Genomic DNA, 15,110 nt, shown 5'->3' on the forward strand with positions numbered 1-15,110 from the left:
GCAGTACCGAATTCCGAATCGGAATGCATGCCACCCATGATACGGCGTTTCGACTGGTTTAGGCCGATGATCGTATCTGCAGAAGTCTGTCTATGTTATTAATGTCCCTGCTTGGAATCAGGACCTGGATATTAAATAAGAATTCACCGTAACCGTTCACGATGTTGCTGAACGGTACCGCGCTTGTCACGGGGGCAGGTAAGGTCAGGCCTTGGAAGCTTATATTTCACGTTATTAATCTTCATAGGATCTGGTATAGGACGAGCTGTCGCACTCGCGTGTGCGGCCGGCGGATGCCGCGCTATTACGGTTGCCGATAAAAACCTCGAAGGAGTGCAACAGACAGAACGCCTAGTCAAAGAAATCGGTAACAAAGTGAAGATTCTCACGTTGAGTATAGACGTCAGCGAGGTCAAGGCCGTAGAGAATACGGTTCTAAGAACTGTGGAGGCTTTCGGGAGTCTTGACTACGGTCAGCGCGCTGTTTCCGTGTTTGTGAAATTCTTTAAAAGGATTTCTCTTTTTGTGTATTGGCTGATCAACAGAATCTTGCAGCCTTTAACATTGCAGGTGTTTGTATATCTTTCTTCATCAGCAGAGGTCACCAGCTCATTCAAGGGGAAGATATCCTGTAAAGCACGTGTTGCAACGGCAAAGTATCCGATGGAGGAGTATGACGATATTCAAGCTGTCAATGCTCGAGGTCTCGCATTATGCACTCGGGCCGAAATCCAAGCAATGCTGAAACAGAATCCCAAGGTCACTATTGATTCCTACAGCTCTCTTCGTGCCCAGAGAGGAAGCATAGTGAACATTGCCTCAACGTGCGGGTCGAATGTCATACCGGATCTTTTCCCATATGTGGCGTCCAAGCATACAGTTATGGGGATCACCAAGGCGGCTGGAGTTGACCACGCGACAGACTTGGTACGCATCAATGCCGTCTGCCCTGGTTTGGTCGAGACGCCAATGATCGCCGCTAGGCGAAAGCAGCTTCAGGATCGAAATCAGGAGACGCCTACGACTAGCTCAGAGGCATGGGCACCTGCAAATATGTACAACACTCCTTTAGGCAGGCTCGCCCTGGCGGAGGAGGTGGCAGACACGTGCGTCTTTCTAGCAAGCTCGATGTCTAGCCATATCACTGCGTCTTCTATTACAGTTGATGGCGGTAGGACAGCAGCCTACTAGTATTCTAGAGAGATATTATCTCGGGCCAATGGCATTCCACTGTTGATATTCATGTTACGATCAGTAAAGTTTTTAGTAGAATGTGTGAATTACCTCTCTGGCTTTGAGCAGCATGTTTTTAAGGAGGGCCAACGACTACTAGCACGATATTTCGTTCTCTCCTTAACTTGGTAACGTCTTTGAATAATTTGTAGAGATAGACTTAGAGGTAAATCTCAGAAATCATTGTTATAAGCTGGCGGCCTAATGCATCTCGGACATCGCAAGGCCCTGAATCCCAAAGGACCCTCGCAGGATTTTGGTTGAACCTCCACACACCACATGGAAGCCTAATCTACCTTTCCAGATCAGGGGCTTGCTTTGGACATGACATGACCGCATCCCCGATATAATACTGGAAAGCTCAGGGTCGGAAGCTAGGATGATTACGTCAATCATAGGCCAACCTCCTGAGCACAGGGGTACCTTCAACTGTGGCCAATCTTTGTTACAGCAGGTGATATAGCCATTTTCGCAGCCTACATGCTAGCGATACCAACTCCTTTTTGACAGGAGTGCTCTCTCCTAGGTTCCGAACAGGCGCATCGGCGGAAGCGAATCTGCATCGATCCCGAAGACCCATCATTTCCAAAGATTTCCTGGCAGTAGCCGTAGGAAGTGTCGTCGGAAATTTGATTCGGAAAAACTGTTCGGCGCAAATGAAGCTGCATGTCCTATATCTCTGTCCCGTAGTGTGGTCTAACTCTGGGGCCAACAGATGGCGATACGATACTCTATTGTTCTTATCCAAACGGGTTGTGCTCGACCAAACTGATTAGGCCTGATTAGGCACAATACCCACTATCACATAACTTGGCGAATATCAACACAATGGCACGAGACGCTGTTCCTACGACAACACTCGAATCAGAAGTCGCCACTCTTCCCTTGCCTAGACTTCTCCCAAATCTAGTCTCCGATCGGGCATCAACGGAACCAAATAAGATATGGGGCTCTATACCTATCAGTTCTCAAACGACCAGCGCTGGGTATGAAGACATATCGTACCGGCGCTTCAACTACGCCATTGACAGGGCGGCATGGTGGATGCACAATGTCATTGGACCAAACAGACTTCGACCATTTGAGCCTCTAGCATACCTTGGGCCTCCCGACACAAGGTATATCGTTTTTAGTCTTGCGGCCATTAAGGCAGGTTTTCAGGTAAGTTGAATCAAACCAGGTGACGCTTAAAGCAGAGATGTCGTGATACTGACAGGCAAGAGATGTTATACCTCTCACCGAGGAATAGTGACGAGGCACAATATGCAGTCATGAAAGAGGCAAATTGCCATAAGTGGCTTTGTGCAACCGAGATAAAGGCGAAAGTGGAAGCTTTGGTCGAGAATAGACCACTTAAAACCTTGGATGCGAACAGCAGCCAGACAGAGAGCTGGAATGACACATTGACTGTGGTTCCGGGACAGACTGAGCTATTGAAAGATGAGCCGACGCCACCATTCCGGTACAGCAAGACGCTAGAAGAAGCAAGATGGGAGCCCTTGGTCATGCTTCATACGTCAAGGTTTGCGTCACATACTAGCTGAGACTATTTTGAGCACAGCTGCGAGTTACGAGTAGCTGACCCGTGAGTTAGCACAACCGGTTTGCCCAAGCTGATCCCCCTAACCCAGGGATACGGCTTCCATGAAGATGTGATCCAGCACTACCCGAAAGCGGGCGAGTTGGATGTTCTCACGCGCAAGCCCTTCGACGGCGATTGCAGATTATTTCTTGCTATGCCTCTTTTTCATGTTGAGTCCCCCTTATCATTGAGAGTCCCATCCCCCAGACAAATTTTCACCATGTACTTCCAGTACAGCTGAGAGGTTCTCTTCTGCTAACGGTCCGACGTATCGCAGGCCGGTGGAATCTTGTTGGGTCTGCTGAAGTCACTTTACCACGACATAGTGATGGTGTTCCAGCCTCCTGCTGTTCCATTGAGTGCCTCGGTCGTCGATGGGATTCTGCGCCATGGAAAGTGCGATGGGACTGTCATCCCTCCGTTTCTGGTCGAGGAGATGTTGGGTGTTCCTGAATATTTCGACACACTTGCCGGCCTGAAATTTGTGCAGTTCGGCTCCGGACCGCTTAGCAAGTACTGCGGCGACACTTTACTCACGCGCCAGAAAAGTTGTCCTCATTTCATCGGTACTACAGAAGTAGGTTTGATTCCCATGGTGGAACTTGATGATCCAGAACAGGAGTGGCAATATTTCCATTTTCATCGGTGGAGTGGGGCCGACATGAGGCCTATCGATGACTCGGGCAGCCTCTACGAGCTTTTCATCAAGAAGATCGACGTTAATGTTCCTGGAATCCAGCCTGTTTTTGAGCTCTTTCCCCAGCTCACCGAGTGGCCAACAAGAGATCTTTACGTGCAGCACCCTCACAAGCCGTATTTGTGGCGTACTCGCGGTAGGGCTGACGATGTGATTGTGCTGTCCAACGGTGAAAAGTTGAATCCAGTCGACATCGAGTCACATATCGCAAAGGCGCACCCTGCTATCACTGGTGCATTGATCGTCGGACAAGGACGATTTCAGCCGGCCCTGCTCTTGGAAGTCAGAGGCATAGATGTCGAAAATGAGGACAAAAAAAAGGACTTGTTGCAAGCTATTTGGCCCACCATCAAAGCAGCAAATAAGACTTCTCCCAAATACGGACAACTTACGAAGTCCCTGATACTCTTTTCGTCACCTAAGAAACCATTCCTTCGTACTCCGAAGCTCAGCGTTAGAAGAAAGCCAACAGCCGACCTGTATAGCGAAGAGATTGATGAACTATATCGCCGGATAGAGGGTGAGGTAGACAACGTCGACCGCAGTGACCTCCCCGAGGATACTGATCTCCGTGATCTCAGCTCAGTTCAGAATTTTGTGCGGCGTCTTGTTGGGAATGTCACGGGATGGATTGCCAACCCTTCTCAGGATACTGATCTGTTCATGCTAGGGATGGACTCACTCCACGTTGTCCGCATTGTTCGAGCCATAAGGGCAGCGATGAAGGATTCTGTGAATCTCAGCCAAATCGCCGAACTAACTTCAAAGATCATCTATAATAATCCCACGATCGACTCTTTGTCGCAAGCGCTGAACGACATCGTTCAGGCTCATATTGCGGATCAGACAACTGGTCTACAAAACGATCGAAATGGTCACGAAACCGACAATCGAGAGAATAGGATTCAAGAGATTATCGACAGATGGACACACGGTTGGGATTATCAATCCGCGACCCTTGGAAATGCTCTGGAGCGCCAAACCTCCCCGAATACCACAAGTGAGACCAACGGCGTCGTTAGGAAGAAGGCTTGGACCGTCATCTTGACAGGTTCAACGGGATCACTTGGATCACACATCCTTGAAAGCCTTCTCCATCATCCATCAGTTTCACAGGTTATCTGCTTAAATCGGTCCGCCGATGCAGCCGCCAAATGGAAGCAGACAATTGTGAATCGAAAGCTGTCCACAGAATTGGCAGATCCTGGGCGTGTTCAATTCCTTCGGACAACAAACCTGGGGGCACATTGCCTAGGTCTAGAGGAAAACTCGTACCAGCACCTGCTTCAGTCAGTCACACATGTGATCCTAAACGCTTGGCCAGTGAATTTCAACCTATCGGTCTCGTCTTTTGAGAAAAACCACATTGCCAGCATCCGTCGATTTACAGACTTCAGCTCAAGCTCTCTCAGGGGTGCACACATTGTCTTTGTATCCAGCCTATCTTCGGTAACATCTGGGGGGCTCAAGCAATCAGTTCCGGAGAAGATAATCCAGGACAATTCTATGCCATCACACATGGGCTATGGCGAGTCTAAATACATTGCAGAGCGCATCCTTGACGCCGCGACGGCATCATCGAAAGGCCGCATACCCACAACAAGCCTTCGTGTTGGCCAAATTGCTGGACCGGTGCCGAATGTGGATGCTGCGGAGGATAAAGTCAAGTTGGAGGTTTGGAACGTCCAAGAATGGTTCCCAAGTCTAATAATCAGCTCGAACACGGTGCAAGCTTTACCCGCCACTCTCGGTCGCATGGAAAACATTGACTGGATTCCTGTGAACGTGCTGGCCAATATTGTCATCGAGCTTTTGCAATTCGACAACGAGGAAATCGAACGCCAAAAGTACTCCGGGGGAGGTGACATCCTTTTGACTTCACGCGTTTACCATCTCATCAACCGTGCGGTTGTAACCTGGCAGCAAGACATTTTGCCCGTTGTGCAACACTCCCTTGCAATCGACAAGGTAGTTCCGTTGTCGGAGTGGATTGAGCTAGTAGGCTCAAGCTCTGACTCTGATGGGGATATCAATGCAGCAGCCAATCCTGCGGCCAAGATCCTGCCTTTCTACCAGAGTCTACTATTGAGACGAGACGAAACCTTGGCAGCAAGACCGAAATACCTGACTGAGCAGACCCAAAAAGGCAGCCCTATTCTAAGGAAGATAGGACCCGTGAGGGCAGAGTGGGTAAATCGATGGTTAAGTGATTTGAATCTGAATCTGAAGGTGAAAGTCGGATCGGCGTAATCAGATAGAATGGTATCATAGCAGGCCTCGAATGTGTTATGCATCGATTGACGTAAGATCGATGCACACATTGGCTGAGAGGGCTCCTAGAATCTCCATAATCCACAAACCGCTTAGGCCGAGAGCATTTTCTCGGGAGGAAGATGTTTAAAATAGATAACATGGCATAGAGCTTCTTTCGAGTATTTCAACCTGGAATCATCACGAAGAAAGTGGCGATTGTAAGTCCTGGACTCCATCCATGCTCGATCAAGGGTTGTAACAACCGCAGGGGCCTAATTCGTCTACATCATAGCTTCATAGCTTCGACCCATTGACAAGCATAACACTCCCCAACCGGAGTTTTTCTACTGCACCGTCCACGAACTCATCCACAATTTCCCTTGCGCTACTTCTGTGGTTCACCGTGCCAGCCACAATGCCCATGAGATACGGGTGTAGATTGTCTAGAACCTCTTCATCATCTGGATGCTCCTCTGCATCGTTTTGGACTGGGAGAATGCCTTTTCCAGTTAGAGCTTTGATCTCCTGCTGCCGATTCTCTTCCCAGTTGAGGATATATGGAGTTTTGCGTATCCGTAAAGGGCGTCCCTAGACTCCGTTGTTATCTAAAGGGCACCCGTGTTTTCAGAAAAGATACATACCGAGAATATAATACTCCTGATAGTGTCGTCAACAGTCGCAGTTAAGACCGCCTCTTGGTGAGCTTTGGATGCTCCCGCTTCATGGGCAACAATGAACCTCGTTCCAACCCAGACGCCGGAAGCGCCGAGCATCAAAGCAGCAGCCAAGCTTTCGCCACCGGAAACACCACCAGCTGCCACGAGTTGAACATCAACGCCGGTCAAAGCACTTTTTTTCCCTTTGAGCAATTTTGCCACGACTGGAATCAACACAGAAAAGGGAATGTCGCCAGTATGACCACCAGCTTCTCCTCCTTGGGCGCACAAAATATCCACATCAAGATCCAAACACTTTTGGACATGCTTGGGATGCCCGATCATGTTCATGTACAAGACTCCGGCGGCATGGAGACGCTCCACCGCCTGTCTTGGGGGCGCTCCAACCGCAGAGACGAAGACGCGGGCTTTTGACTCAACGACGACATCGATGAGTTCCATCAGTTTGCCTTTCGTGTAGTCGTAACTTTACCACTCACGTTAACATCTCGAGCACGGTGACGGTCTGACAGCCAGTCTCGTCGTTTACTTACTTTGTCTTGCGTGCGTTACCTCCCACCTGAGGAAGTAGAATGTCGACGCCAAAAGGTGCGTTCTTGTCAATCAAGTACGACTTGAGCTCCTTGACTTGTTCACGAAGCCCGTCTGGACTGTATCCGTGACCTCCAATGACACCGATGCCACCTGCATTAGTGACCGCAGCTGCCAACTTCGGTCCTGCAGCAACTCCCATGCCAGCGAGCATTACAGGATGCTTTACACCAAACAGGTCCGTTAGAGGTGTCCGTATTTTCTCTGTGCATTTTTAGCAGAGGCGGGTTCCTGAGGTGGATTACCTACGTCGAGAGCTCATCTTGGTCGAAAATCTCGTTTGTACCGTAGATGCGTGCTAGAAATTAGGATGATTCTTAAGGGTAGGTTTTAACTCCTCCACCACGGCGTTAGAGAAATCATCATATCGAGTCAAGGATTCATGATAGTTTCCCACAACCTTCCTGGAGACAAGGTCAAGACACCGAGGAGGTCGCGAATCTTCTCCATGTCCGGGCCTCGGCTAGCCATGCATTCAACTTGCTGCGGTTCCAGACACGCTTATCACGTGGTCCGAGCCTCCGAGCCTCCGAGCTGACCACCCAGGCATTATTCCTCGGAATCATTTACTGGCCGCTATTTCCTTGCATTACAAATTATTCCGCTGGCTAGGACGCTGGAGCGAGTTAGATGGCATGAAACGTCGTTATCGTAATCACATGGTGTTCGTATTCAGGTCATGTGACATCGTACTAGCGAATATTACTGTGCTACAGCTTCCGTTAGCTATACCTTATGGTGAAACGTACCATTCGATCTACATTAGATCAACTTCAGACGCTTAGTGGACAGTGACATCCGTACGAGGACTCATGAATCTAGGGAGGGCGGCATCAAGACTGGACAAGGAGCACACGTTGTAGAGTTGATAACCCTCCAAGGATTATCTGCCAGACTTCTCAACCAGCCGAGACGAGCCGAGACTGAGCGAGACTAGTTGAGCTCGGGCAAAACCCTAGCTCGTCTCGTCTCGTTTATGGACCGGGATTAACTATTTTCCGGGACCTTCGCCGTCGGATCCAATCTGTGGACCCCCCTCGTCGCCCATTTTCCGGGATCACGTGCTCCTCCCGGGGACCGCCCTCTTGACTTGACATGATCCATGGATGAACCGGTGGGGGACGGTGGTAGCGCGTAGTAATTAGCTAGTCCCCTATGGGCTTAGCCCGCACAGGGTGTTCGGATCCGATGAAATCCTCCTGTCAGACAGCTGGTGACTAGTGCCAAGAGCCCCTATTCTGGCATATATAGGGGGCCTTCCCCACTACCCATAGGTGCACGAGTTTTCACCTCTTCTATCCGCATCTCGCTCTGTTCGACACCTCCCTTCGACCATCGGATCCAGTCTGTGGACCACCCTGACAAGCTCGATTGATCATACTTGACATGATGCACGCATTGGATCCGATGAAATCCCCCGTCGCCCATCAGATCCAGTCTATGGACCACCCAAACAAGCTCGATTGATCACCCTTTATGGGACCGAGAGAGGATTGATTAATTGAATCTATCTGAACGAGGAGTAATTCTAGGCAACAAGCAACGATAGGCAGTAGCAGAGTGTAACAACTTGTCATGGCACAACCTGGAAGCCCCTCGAACGGTCTTGGCAGGCCCACTGTGGCTGTCGATAGCCTCGTGTGCCTGCGTGGTAGCCTTGCGGCATGACTGTACCGCTGGCTATAAGTATCTAGGATAGCTTTGCACTGCTTTCCTGCTCTTCGTCTCTCGTCTTGTACTCTAGTCGGATCTCCACTCTCGTTCCCTCGTACGTCCCCACCCTGACACAACTGTTGTAACACCCGCTGTGATATGAAACCTTGACTTACAAATTAATTATGGAAACATTCCAAATCAGCCATGAAAGCATTCCGGTGCAGATATCTCGAGGAAGTTTACAAGAGAATAAAAGGGCTCTAAGAAGCGATCTAGCTACGAAGCTTGCAGTGACTTATAAAGAATAAATCAGAGAGTACAAAACTCAATGGAAAAATTAAGTTGTAGCAATATAGACAGAGTATGTAAACAAGTGAGAACCCTGTTATCTACAACTTATGGGCCCCGGCCACACGCTTGATGAACGCTCGGCCATTTGTGAGGACTTCCTTCCTGTCCTTATTTTGAACCACGAACCTAATCTCTTCAAAGCCATCTGGATCTAACTGTCCAAGCCGCCAGATCTGAACAATCGCAGTATCCCCAGGATTTAGAGGTGAAGCAAACTTCGCTTCGAAGCTTTTGATATTGGCTGCCTGACTATTTCCAGCCACCCTCAACACAGCATAGAGTGTCGCATTGTATGTCCAAAGGCCGTGGATGATGGCTCCTTTGAAGCCCATTTGACGCCCAGGCTCGGGAATTGCGTGAAGCGGGTTTGTGTCACCGTTCAGTCTAAATGCCATGAATTCTTATATTTGTGCAACAACAGATGGCACGGGTAAACTGACCGATACAACAATGCAGTCTCCTCGGTAGTGACCAGCGGATATGATAAGTCGGGTCGACGTTTGGGAGGCGCGAAAACAAGAGGCGACGGCCCTGAGAAATAGAGGTGTTGAGTCAGCTCGCAATCAACCCAGCATTGGACTCGGCGGGAGTTCTCACCTTTAGGACCACCCCATCCGCCTTGTCCAATGTAAAAGTTATTTCCGATAACTCTCGTGTACACGTCATTGGTTTCAATGTCTACCAGGTCAGTCTGCGTTTGCACCACCGTTCCGGCCTTCCCCTTGTCATAAACGCCAATGACTTTCATTCGCTGCTCAAAAGGGCGGCCGGCAGAGGATGAGGGTATCGGTTTCAAAAATGAGATGCTCTTTCCCCCATCGACCATCCGCTTGATGTCGAATTTGGGCACCCCTGGGATAGGTGCACCCGCGCTATTCTTGTCGAAATTGCTGTAGAAATCCACTATTTCGTTGTTATCTCCCTTTTGGGCTGACTCGAAGTAAGCGGACGGAACGTCGCCCAGTAGACGATCTTTGAACTTCACTTACATAGCACTGTGGGAAACGACGGCAATACTTGAAAGTTTGGGTGTAGTTCCTGAAAATTATCTTAGCACCTTGGACACGTTTAGGACACATGACAGCACTTGCATAAAGAAAATGAATGTCGGCAGCTTTCACGCCGATAGAATTGGCAAAGAGGAGCACATCGCGTTTGTGCCATGCCACCATTTTTGGTGGAAATTCAAATCCCAGCCAAGGCTCTAGACCCATCGTATTATATGTCTAGCGAGGACCACGAATATGGTCGATATGATCAATATGAGTCCGGCAGAGAGCTGTTTCAAGGGATACCACAAATCTTTTAAATATGTCTGCTGGAACTGCGAAATCTCAACGGCCTTGGCACGGAATAATGTAGCCGATTCTTCCGCCTGCGTCACAGCCATCCGCGGTTTAGCAACACCCTATCAGAGCATTTCTGAAAACTGGAGCTACGCCAGAATACAATAAAACTTGAACACAGTACAGGATGGGAACTGGTCGCGCTAAAATCACGACATATATTCCGCCTGGCCCCTATTTACTGATTCTAGTAATATTGCATAATCAAGCTATATTCGCTACATAGGACCATTGAGTTGTTCACGCGGTCGTATATTCTTCGATCCAGGAGGTGGATTCAAGAAATACCTGTGTGAATACCGATCATGGTCAGCATGAGGAAAATAAAACACCGCGATAAGCCTGAATCATAGAACTTACGTCAAGTCAGCTTGACTTCCTTTATAGAAAACATCGTCTTCATCAATTGTAAATCCATTCGCGAGCCAGACAAAAGCGAGGTCGGGATCTGGACTAAGGCTGGTCCAGTCAAAATCTTCGTATCGAGGAGTGCTCAATAGTTCGAACATGTGCAATCTCGAACCAGGGTGTAGAGAAACAAGTTTGCCGTCGACTGTTCCGTTCTTGAATGTGCTAGCACACTTTGATGCCCAGACAGTTCGCTCAAGCCAGGCCAGCGATTGCCTCTGGAATGCCCTTGGTATGTGAGACTTTGGGCACACAGACGAATAGTTCTGTGTTTGTAGTTTTCGCACAAGGTCGCAGATATAAGAAGTCACGAATTCGATTGAAGGGACCAAGCTGCCGTGACCAAGGGGGCTAGCTGGGCCGAGGATCGTGAAATAGTTTGGCATGTCTGCTGTGGTCACAGACAAGTATGACTCCGGATTGCTCCTCCAGCTATCCTGCAGATTGACCTGGTTCCTCCCGATTATGGGAAATCTTGGTACGCAGGAGAGATCGAACCCCGTGGCACATATGATGGCGTCAACTTTGGACTCTGTGCCGGCAGAAGTGCGCAGTCCGTCAGGGGTGAAAGCAGAGACGTCACCCCAAACGACTTCACATTTGTCGGAGCAAAGAGCTTCGAGGTATCCGTTTCCTGGCGTCGGGCGTCGGCACCTGTAGGCGAATTAGGACTTCAAATAAGCGTAAGACGTGGACACTAAGCCGGACTCACCCGACTTCGAAGGTCGGCAAAAGAAGCTCGGTGAGCTCCGACTTTCCTCCTCGGGTCAGTTTGCTGGTCATTTGTTCAGTGGAAAACTTTCGTGCTGCCTCTTGAATCTTGGAGCCCGCCATATATAAGCGAAACCTCGAACTCATCGAATCCTCCACCTGCTTTCGATATTCAAGATATTCGCCCACATTATCCGCCCATCGCTTTTTTTGTTCCTCACTGAACACCAGATTGCTGCCATTCGGGCCCGCGAATTTCTCCGCCAGGCCCGTCGTCACCCAGGTCGCACTGCGAATATGCACGTAGATTTTACTTACTCGATCGATGATGGCGGGTAAAATCTGAATGCCGCTACTACCATTCCCGATCAATGCTACGACCATACCGTCGAGACTCTTCTCAGCATCCTTGGGCCAAGCAGCTGAGTGAAAAATTTCTCCTTGAAAGCTTTCTCGGCCGGGAATGGCGGGCCATTTCCAGTTGTTGAAAAATCCAGCGGCGTTAATCAAAATGTCGCATTCGGTGTTGATGGTTTCCTCGATTTCTCCTTCAGTGATTCCAGGGCTGGAAATAGCTATGTCCCGGCCGTCTGTTTTCCGCACTGTGACTTGCCATCGCTGCTTCACCTCGTTCCACTCGGCTCTTGTGACTTTGCGACACAGAATAATATATTTGTTCAAGTTACCCTGATCTGCGACAGCCTGTATGTAGTTGTGAATATCGCTCCGGTCCGCGTAGAAGCTTTTCCAATACGGATTAGGTGCCCACGAAAACTATGATTCTCTATCAGCACATGAGCCCCTGTAATCTTGAACAGGGGCGGTCCACGTGTCAATACTGTAATAAGAGATGCCTCTCAAGAGGGCAAAAATAACTTCCGGGGATCAATGATACTTGAGACCTACCTGATAATTGTGGGCAGGAATGTCGCAGGCGCACCTGTCCGACGTCAGTGACGAAAGACGCATCCACACCTCAACACGTACCCTGGATATCTGTTCTCGAACCAGGTTCCTCCAATCCCAGCATCTTTTTCATATATTGTCAGCTCGGCTCCCGGAAGAGCACCGGATTCCACTGCGTGGGCGATCGCCAATCCACCAAAGCCGGCACCTATCGCAATGATCTTGACGGGCCTCGGTGTAAAGAGAGAGATCTGCGAAAGGGCATAAGCAACGTCGTCGACATTTCGCCAGGCTTCAGTCGCGCCGCAGGACTCTGGGAATTTGTCGGCTAGTGTGCGTATGCATTTGGCTGCTCTGTGAGCAGCTGTCTCATTGTCGGCCGACATTGTGAATCATGAGAGGAAGGAATGGATTCTCAGAGGGGTCACATGTTCAAAATATCCGTCTTTAAGAAGCATGTTCTATTCCATAATTCCGTATGTTATAGGGAGGCTAAGAGGACTGAAGATCAATTTGCCCCGAAAAATCCGGGTCTGCTCAATTTATTCCGAGGGGCTCAGAGAGGTTTTACCAGTCTCCCTGAAGACACCATCCAATATTCCATTTGTTCCATCATAGCTTGGCCTTTGATTCTTTTCTGACCAAGTCGCGGAGTGGATTTTTGAGGATCTTTCCGCTGGCAGCTTTTGGTATGCTACTAACAAACCTCACGCCGCCCTCTAGCCGTTTGTACTTGACCACCTTTGCGGCAACGAATGCTTTTACCATGTCTTCGGTCAAGTCAGCGCCTACGGATTGGTGTGGCACCACGTATGCTCGCGGAAGCTCTGTTGCAGCTTCTGGGACATCGATGCCAATCACAGCCGCGTCAGCGATATCCGGGTGCTGGAGTAGGATTTCTTCAAGTTCCGCAGGTGCAACCTGAAATGCGTTGACCTTGATCAAGTCCTACAAGTAAATATTAGCTCATCTGCAATGACACTACAGCTCTTGGATTTCCCCACCTTTATGCGGTCGACGATGTACCACTTTTTAGTTTGTGCATCGCAATAACAGATATCGCCCGTCCTCAACCAACCTTCCGGATCTATTGTCGCGTTCGTCGACCCAGCGTCATTAAGATAGCCAAGCATAACTGTCGGGCCTTTGATACATAGCTCTCCTCTGATATTAAACTCGCTCGTATCATTTCCTTCCCCGTCAATCAGCCTAAGATTTCATGTTAGCTCGGCTATAGCTTGGTCTCGCACGGTGCTTACTTGGCAGATAACCCGGGTAACAGCCTTCCAATACTGCCTGTATCATCATGCTCTGGCCAAAAGAAGCATGTCCCAATGCCAGACGCTTCAGAAAGCCCCCAGATGGAAGTGCAAGGGGTGCCTTTCGGAAGCAAAGATTTCAACCTATCCACAAGGGTTTTGGGCATTGCCGCACCTCCCCCATGCACATATCGTAGACTCTTCAGCGTTTCTTTTGTCGCAAGCGAATTCTGAAGAACTTGCACTAGGATTGGGGGCAGGACACTGATCTCGGTGATGCTGAATTTGGAAATATTCTGCAGGAATGCTGTCGTCTCATATCGACGCATCACGAAGCAGACTTCTCCATGACGCAAAGGACAAAAGTGATTGGAATATATGGCGGCAGTAGCAAATTGGGGGAGACACAAGATTCGCCGAACCTCTAACGTTAGTTTATGATCTGGTGCACTTTGGGTCTCTTTCGCGGCATACCTCAAAATCTTTCCTCTCTTGATCATAACCTAGAGTCAATGCAGCCACGATGTTATGGTGAGATAGGATAACAGCTTTAGGAAGGCCGGTGGTACCGCTGCTCATCACGTATGCAGCTACGGTATGCCTAGAAGTTTTGTCGCCGGCGAACCGAACCCAATCGCTGTCTCCATATTCGAGAAGTTGTCTCCACGATCGAAAGCCTCCGGGAATTGTAGGATCTCCATGGTCGAAGATGAATATACGATTGTAGCCAATTTCACATTTTGCAGCACAAGATTGCATCTTCTCCAGGAATTCAGCCTCCGTGAAAATAAACCTAGGCGTGACTTGCTTCAGTTGGTGAAGAGATTCGGCTTCACTATAATATGGATTCGATCCACAAACGATTCCTCCGGCGGCGATGATGCTGAGAAAAAGAATCGAGTAGTCGATCTATCCCTCAATATTTGCTACAAAGCATCATCGAGTGCTCAACTTACATCGGCCATGGAGTTTATAAGCACACAATCCCCTTGCTTCAACCCCAACGCATGGAAACCTGCCACGAGCCGTCGCACTGCGGTATACGCTTTTCGCCCGGAGTACCATCGCGATTGATCAAGCGCGTCGATGTAAATCTGCATGTGTAGAGGAGAAGTCTATGTCAGCCCAGGCTGGTCTTCTAGATACAACGTGGAATAGCTCGATTGCTCACCGGCTTATCGACATCATACTTTGGGTTGTCTAGAACGAAGGACGCAATATCCTGCGTAGAGATCGGAACCTCGACCTGTGGACTGAAAAGCATAGTTGGCAAAGGACTAGCGGCGCGAATGAAGATTGTTGGTGTTATCACCCTGGTTTCCAGACTTTTGAAAGCATTTGGAGAATATGAAGATGCCGTCGGCCATGGGAGCCGAGGGTGCGCGGAATGAATTTTGATCTCTTCCGAACGGAAGCATCCACATGAAACCGCCTCTCTAC

General features: G+C 49.2%; 6 protein-coding genes across 6 annotated transcripts; 2 read left to right on the forward strand and 4 right to left on the reverse strand.

Moving 5' to 3' along the window:
- Positions 1 to 161: 161 nt before the first annotated feature.
- Z518_06454 (uncharacterized protein) lies at positions 162 to 1,191 on the forward strand (the record flags this gene model as incomplete). Its single annotated transcript, XM_013417264.1, has 2 exons — positions 162 to 198; positions 248 to 1,191. 2 exons carry the CDS (start codon positions 162 to 164, stop codon positions 1,189 to 1,191), a joined length of 981 nt encoding a protein of 326 aa, XP_013272718.1.
- An 870-nt stretch (positions 1,192 to 2,061) lies between these two features.
- Positions 2,062 to 5,762, forward strand: Z518_06455 (uncharacterized protein; the record flags this gene model as incomplete). Its single annotated transcript, XM_013417265.1, has 4 exons — positions 2,062 to 2,394; positions 2,457 to 2,755; positions 2,828 to 2,984; positions 3,093 to 5,762. 4 exons carry the CDS (start codon positions 2,062 to 2,064, stop codon positions 5,760 to 5,762), a joined length of 3,459 nt encoding a protein of 1,152 aa, XP_013272719.1.
- Positions 5,763 to 6,059: 297 nt separating this feature from the next.
- On the reverse strand, positions 6,060 to 7,295 carry Z518_06456 (uncharacterized protein; the record flags this gene model as incomplete). The annotated part of the gene is made up of 4 exons (XM_013417266.1): positions 6,060 to 6,353; positions 6,407 to 6,908; positions 6,976 to 7,237; positions 7,283 to 7,295. 4 exons carry the CDS (start codon positions 7,293 to 7,295, stop codon positions 6,060 to 6,062), a joined length of 1,071 nt encoding a protein of 356 aa, XP_013272720.1.
- Positions 7,296 to 9,078: 1,783 nt separating this feature from the next.
- Z518_06457 (uncharacterized protein) lies at positions 9,079 to 10,212 on the reverse strand (the record flags this gene model as incomplete). The annotated part of the gene is made up of 4 exons (XM_013417267.1): positions 9,079 to 9,424; positions 9,481 to 9,571; positions 9,638 to 9,974; positions 10,030 to 10,212. 4 exons carry the CDS (start codon positions 10,210 to 10,212, stop codon positions 9,079 to 9,081), a joined length of 957 nt encoding a protein of 318 aa, XP_013272721.1.
- Positions 10,213 to 10,604: 392 nt separating this feature from the next.
- Positions 10,605 to 12,797, reverse strand: Z518_06458 (uncharacterized protein; the record flags this gene model as incomplete). Its single annotated transcript, XM_013417268.1, has 5 exons — positions 10,605 to 10,674; positions 10,747 to 11,448; positions 11,507 to 12,279; positions 12,412 to 12,445; positions 12,493 to 12,797. The coding sequence occupies 5 exons, from the start codon at positions 12,795 to 12,797 to the stop codon at positions 10,605 to 10,607; spliced, it is 1,884 nt and encodes a 627-aa protein (XP_013272722.1).
- A 226-nt stretch (positions 12,798 to 13,023) lies between these two features.
- On the reverse strand, positions 13,024 to 14,934 carry Z518_06459 (uncharacterized protein; the record flags this gene model as incomplete). The annotated part of the gene is made up of 6 exons (XM_013417269.1): positions 13,024 to 13,359; positions 13,416 to 13,620; positions 13,671 to 14,092; positions 14,145 to 14,579; positions 14,627 to 14,764; positions 14,842 to 14,934. The coding sequence occupies 6 exons, from the start codon at positions 14,932 to 14,934 to the stop codon at positions 13,024 to 13,026; spliced, it is 1,629 nt and encodes a 542-aa protein (XP_013272723.1).
- Positions 14,935 to 15,110: the final 176 nt, after the last annotated feature.

Source organism: Rhinocladiella mackenziei (genome assembly GCF_000835555.1).
Source record: "Rhinocladiella mackenziei CBS 650.93 unplaced genomic scaffold supercont1.4, whole genome shotgun sequence".
NCBI lineage: Eukaryota > Fungi > Ascomycota > Eurotiomycetes > Chaetothyriales > Herpotrichiellaceae > Rhinocladiella > Rhinocladiella mackenziei.